Consider the following 6,000-nt stretch of genomic DNA (forward strand, 5'->3'; position numbering starts at 1 on the left):
TTTCAAGAGAACATCACACATATTGTTCGCCGTGAGATTGAAGAGGCGAGTCCGGCCCCCCTTTATCCATGACCCCCTGGACGGTACCTTCAACCAAGCAGCCCCTACTATTTCCGTTATTCAAGCAGTTGTGCGGCAAGAAATTGCAAACCTTGGCATTCCTACTACCTTCCTTGTCTCCCGACCTGATTCGGCACCCATTCCCATGTCCACAACCTGTAATGACCCGTATTTCACTCCCAGACCAAGCAATCCTGCTGAATGGCGAACCCCAGACGACAAACCGATCTTCTTCCGCTGCCACTGCGTTGGTCATGTATCCTGACACTGCCGCACCACCTGGATGCCGCCGTACTGTAGCTCATTCCCTGCTCCTTGCCCATACGCCGACGCTCGCCATTACTCACCTTGCCCTCTGTACCCTACTTCTGATGCCCCTGACGGCCACTCCTCCGTGCGATCGCCGTCGCCTCAACACCGTCGCTCCCTGTCACCACAACCTCGCTGCTTTTCCTCGCCATACCGACGGACGGAAGACTAGGCCATGCAGCTCTTGGAGGTAGTGCTGCATCGTGTTCGTCCTGTCCAAATTCTCCATCGGCGGTCTTCACCAACACGAACCTAACTGTAGTAGACGGAGATGGTGTTCCGTTTAGAGCATTAATTGATACTGGAGCCCAAGTGTGCATAAGGAGTGCTAACCTATGTCGTCGTGTCAAAAAAGTTCTTACGCCTGCCATCACTCGAGCCATACGCGTCGCCAATGACGCCACTGTTGCCGTCAGGGGTATGTGGACTGTTTACATAGGAATTGCTGGCCGCCAAGTTCCAGTCTTGTTTACCGTGCTGACCAGTTGCCCTCATGACCTAATCTTCCGGCTCGACTTTCTGAGGACGCATTCTGCCCTCATCGACTGTTCCACCGGTACGCTGTGCCTCGAGCTTCCTCTTCTTTCAGACGTTCGCCCCGAACAACCAAACACCCTCTACACTACAGCATTTGCTCGCTTACCTCCACACCTTCATCGAATTGGCCTCAACGGCAACCGTGCCTGATGGCGATTATGTCGTCGCACCTATTCGTGATGTCCTCCTGGCGCACGACATCTCTGTGCCACACTCCGTCGTAACCCTTGCCGCTAATCAGACGTGTCTTCCCATTATCAATTTTGGCTTGACGAAGCAAGCGTTACCTGAAGGCGTAGCGGTGGCCACGCTCAGGTCAGTGACAGACAACCACGTCACTGCTTTTGCAGCTGACGCGTCTCCAGATCCTCCTGATTACCCGCAGGACTGTTTCAGTGTTCCGCCCATATTTATTTGTGATCCCTAAACACCTTCGCCCAGCTATTCTCTACGAACTTCACAACGTCCCCACTGCCGGTCACCTGGATGTGTCACGTACCTACGACCGGATCCGCCGACACTTCTTTTGGCCAGGGCTTCCTCGCTCCGTTCAAAGATATGTAGCTGCATGTGAGAAATGCCAGCAACGCAAGACACCATCAACGCTCTCTGCTGGGTACTTTCAACCACTCGACATTCCCACGGAACCATTCTTTCGGGTTGGTTTGGACTTACTTGGCCCTTTTCCTCTTTCTACCTCTAGAAACAGGTGGATCGCTGTGGCCATGTATGCGCTACGTCTTCACCCGAGCGCTTCCTACAAGCTGCGCCACAGATGTCACCGATTTTATTCTATGCGACGTGATTTTATTACATGGAGCTCAGCAACAACTTTTCACAGACCGTGGCTGGACATTCCCATCAAAAGTTATCGCGGACATCCTGCAGTCCTGTGCCATGAGGCACAAGCTATCCACGTCATACCATCCACAAACAAATGGCCTCACAGAGCATCTCAATCACACTGTCACAGACATGCTCGTGAAATATCTCTCTTCAGACCACACTGACTGGGACCTCGCTCTAACGTTTGTCACATATGCTTATAATTCCTCGCACCATGACACAGCCAGTTATTCCCCATTTTTCTTTCTGTTCGGCAGAGAACCAGCACTGCCCCTCGACACAACCCTCCCTGTTCACGCAGCACCAACCAGTGAATATGCACTTGACACCATCACCCGCTGTGCCCACACAAGGGAAATTGCCCGTGACTGCCTTCTGAAATCCCAAGAGAGTCAAAGGCATTTGTACGACCGGCGACACCGAGATGTGCACTTCCCACCTGGTTCTTTGGTGCTTCTATGATCTCCGTCGCATCAGGTCGGCCTGTCAGAAAAACTGCTGTCTCGTTACACAGGCCCATACCGAGTGCTTCGTCCCGTGACTCCCGTCACGTACGAGATCGCCCCTGACGCCCCATCTGCGTCCCAGTCCAGTGATACCGTGCACGTTACACAACTGAAGCAGTATCACCCTCCCAGTGATGGCATTTAGACGCTCCAGGACGTCACTTCTGCCGCCGAGGGGTTATGCTACCCACGTGTGGTACTTGATTGTTTGAATGAGGCACGTGGGCACCATCACTCGAGAAAAGAGAAGGAAGAACTAACTGGGCTCGCCCTGTGAATCCAACCGGTCAGCGCTGTAACTGCAGTTGTAAATATAACCTGTAAATAGTTGTTCGTCTTACTGACTCGTCCTTCGCGTAGCAATATAAACATAGTTCAAGACACCATTTGAGCTATGCAGTTGAAGAAGCCTGTCATAGATAGCGCCGAAATATTTATAATTTCTATAGTAATTTGTCCTCGCTTCAGTGTGGAGAAGTGCAAGTGAATGAAAAATTGCCTTTTCAACAGCAGAAAATCATTTGCAGTTTTGTTAACACTCTAAAGCCAACACAGCAGGGCATGTGTAGGGATGAATCAAAACCTTCAAAACATGTATTTCTGGAGTGTTTTCTGCCACTGCGTTAATCAAAGAATGTTCCACATGAAAAGTGATTTTGCTCTGTCCTGTACCCTTGTGAGCAAGAGGCAGCATGATGCAGAGATTAGCAGGATGTCTACCCCACCTCTCCTGAACTGTGTGACGTGTTTTGGTTATTTTCATTGCAAATTAATTTTCTAAGTACCTATTCATTCTCCATATCAGTTTTAGAACACAATTACCAGATGTAAGCACGTAAACAAAGGGATAAATTAACTGGATAAAGAATAGCAATAAAGGTAAGGTGCTGCAAGGGAACCTAGACGTTTGAGAGACAACTAGCACATCAAGTGACAAGTCCGTTTCCATGACGTCAGAAGAAACTGAGTTGGAGAGTGCCTTAACCGCTGACAATGAGCCACAAAGCACATCAGCAACAGACCATCAAGAGGCCCCAGAGCAGGTTAAAAACACGATCTTTTGTAAGGTTGTACATACTTTTATGATATTTAAGAAAAAGATAAGTCATCCTTTTTCGAGGGCAAGGACGAGCATTGATGACATGGATATAGTTGCAAAGGTCATGAAAGAAAAAGCAAACATGGACATTCTTCTTTCCTGCCCTTCTGGACAGATGTTCAGTGTTAAGCAAGGACATTACGCTAAAGCTGTCAGAGAGACAAATGGCCGGGGCTGCAAAAGGCAAAGGTCCTTGTTGGTGCAGTGTTGACTTGCCCACAAATAAGGCCGAGGAGGCAACATTTAGGGTCATATGTAATGTGACTCATTCCTTTAGCGAGGATGTCCCACTCCTCCCAACAGGAAGGGTGGAATGGGTTACATTTCATTGCTCGTCAATATTTTTCTGCAAACTTTCAGAACACCTTGGAAGATAAAGTTTGTGTTATTGTAAGCAAATTTCTGATGCAAATTTAGAGCAGTTAAGCCTGTATCTATGTGTCAAATAATCTGAGCAAGAACTTCGAACAAGAACTGTCCCGTTCCTGCCACCTCTCCCCTACAGATTTCAAATCGGAGTAACACAAATCCGCGGACATGGAATTCAGCTTTTTTAGTACCACCCGCGTCCCGTAACCTTCTGACGCCAGTAACACAAGCACAAAACCGACCACGATAAAGAAGGTTTTCAATGCTTGAAATCCCCGGTCTCTTGCATCAGCAAGATCCCTCTCCGTTACGACAAAATTTTTTTTCCAACGTCGCTCAAAATTCCAGCAGGAAAATAGCGTTCGAAATAAAATCAAAGAGGTTAGCAGAACACAATAAAAAATCTGGTAAGAGCTGACACACCTCAGATAATCTCGCAAAGCTTTCGACCGAGAGCAAGGCCACCGATATTGGGAGCAGCATTCTCTCGCAGCACCACCTACGAATGCAACGAGGGCTTGTTAGCAGCGCTACACCATGGTAGTAAATGTACTGATGCGATTTATCTTCATGCCAAGGGTAAAGCGTGCGATAGAGCAAGTACACAGTCATGCAACGTTTACAGCTGATCGGTCAGAGGTTTATCATGCATACTTACTGTAACTCGGCGAATCAAAGGAAAACCCGTATCGACAGTTTCTGTAACCAATACCCCGACAAACACAGGACGTCACGTTAGGACACAAGACGGTCACGGACGAAAACTAGACACATTGTCCCATAACGTAGTATATTTAAAGGTTGTACGAAGTACCATTTTTGAAGCGGTATCCGCCATTTTTACAAGGAAGTTCACGAGCGACTGGCGCTGGCGCGCGCACGAAAAGCAGCGAAGCGAACAACGCACGTGGAGCTGTGGCGTAGTAAACAAACCAACTGAATCCGGCATGACAAGTAGCGCCGTCTGTAATAGGCGGGAACTTTTGAAACCTTGATTTTAGGGTGATGTTACTTGTAACTCCGTGAGCGGAGTTTACGTCTTACATAGCATTACCTGGAACGTATAGCCACTATATGGCGTAAACTGGGACAAACTGTTCACATACCTTTGCACGCATCGCAAAGTGTACTCGAACGCTAACTGATTCACGAACACTTGCTCCGAACGTTGGCCTCGGGCAACGTTGCGAAGCCACTGATCTTCACTAAAATTGCTCTCTCTATATAGTAAAAATCAGTGGTTGAAGCTGGTTGGAGAGCTCCTCCGGACAAGCGGCTCCTCGCGCTCGCAGGAAACAGGTCACAGAACTCTCTGTGACTTTCTAGAGCAGTTCAGGATTCTCTACCGACGCAGACGGGGCGCGGTACCGTGAAACAAGTACTCCGTGCGGCACAACACGCGATCTAATGGGGAACGCTAGAGGCTTAGCAGTGTACAGTTCTAAATATAGCATTTTTATATCTCTTATGCACCTTCTCATTTATCACTTTTCCCTGACATTTCCTTCCCCTCTGCAGGCCACCGTTCAGCTGCTAAGGTAGACAGTTGCAGTGTGGACAACAGAAATTTCCTTCCATCCTTCAAGACAGCAATACCTTACATTCAAAATCTTTTTTGGTGCGACTACGCGCAAGCCGTTCTCTTGAAGAACGTTGAAAGCTTACCGCAGTGAATTCATTTCATAGACAAAGGCCAATTTATCACTGTCGCTGCAGAACGTATTCTGAACGATTCATAAGTATATGCCGCCCGCGAGTGGCGATGCTTTACGAAACAGGCCGATTTTCTCAATTAAGGAAACAGTTGCGTGATCTGTTTTAAGAGATCGCAACAGGTTTCACGGGAGCAACAGCATATGGAGCGGTTTATGCGTCGTATAGTGAAAACTGCATGCCACTGAAGCCTCACTGATAAAATCGACTGTTTCTTTTTTTTCCCCGGTTTTGGAAGGGGCGTGCCCATAGTGCGGGAGGGGGGGGGGGGTGAGTACTTACGATTCTTTGTGGAATAAACAGGCGGGCGAAACAAAGAAATTAAGGTTGTGTTAAGCGAACCAGGCGGTTAATTGCTCCCTCTGCACAAGAATATTCTGAACTTCTATCTCAGTGTGTGTGCGTGGGGAGAGGGGGATCGACGTGTGTGTGCGTTCGCGCGAGTGCGAGTGGAAAGGAAAAACAAGAAAGACCACTGTAAGCAGTCGACATCTGAACAGCTTTAGCGCGATTAGCGAGGTGTGCAGAAAAACAAGAAAGTATAAAGACGCATATAACAGA

At 48.2% G+C, this 6,000-nt stretch overlaps 1 protein-coding gene across 3 annotated transcripts in view; it reads right to left on the bottom strand.

Annotated features, from left to right (window-relative positions):
- The window catches only part of Dgkepsilon (diacylglycerol kinase epsilon), a 52,993-nt gene extending 48,377 nt beyond the window's left edge, over positions 1-4,616 (bottom strand). The window contains exons 1-2 of one of the 3 annotated variants that reach the window (XM_075681826.1): positions 4,541-4,616; positions 4,150-4,225 (exon numbers count right to left, since the gene is read on the bottom strand). In XM_075681826.1, coding sequence (XP_075537941.1) covers positions 4,150-4,209 — 60 coding nt within the window. In that variant the 5' untranslated portion in view covers positions 4,210-4,225; positions 4,541-4,616. Of the gene's footprint in view, positions 1-4,149; positions 4,226-4,384 lie in introns of all 3 variants that reach the window. The other 2 variants (XM_075681825.1, XM_075681827.1) reach the window with 2 other exon arrangements.
- Between the last annotated feature and the right edge of the window lie 1,384 nt (positions 4,617-6,000).

The sequence above is a fragment of the Dermacentor variabilis genome, chromosome 2, assembly GCF_050947875.1.
Source record: "Dermacentor variabilis isolate Ectoservices chromosome 2, ASM5094787v1, whole genome shotgun sequence".
Lineage (NCBI taxonomy): Eukaryota > Metazoa > Arthropoda > Arachnida > Ixodida > Ixodidae > Dermacentor > Dermacentor variabilis.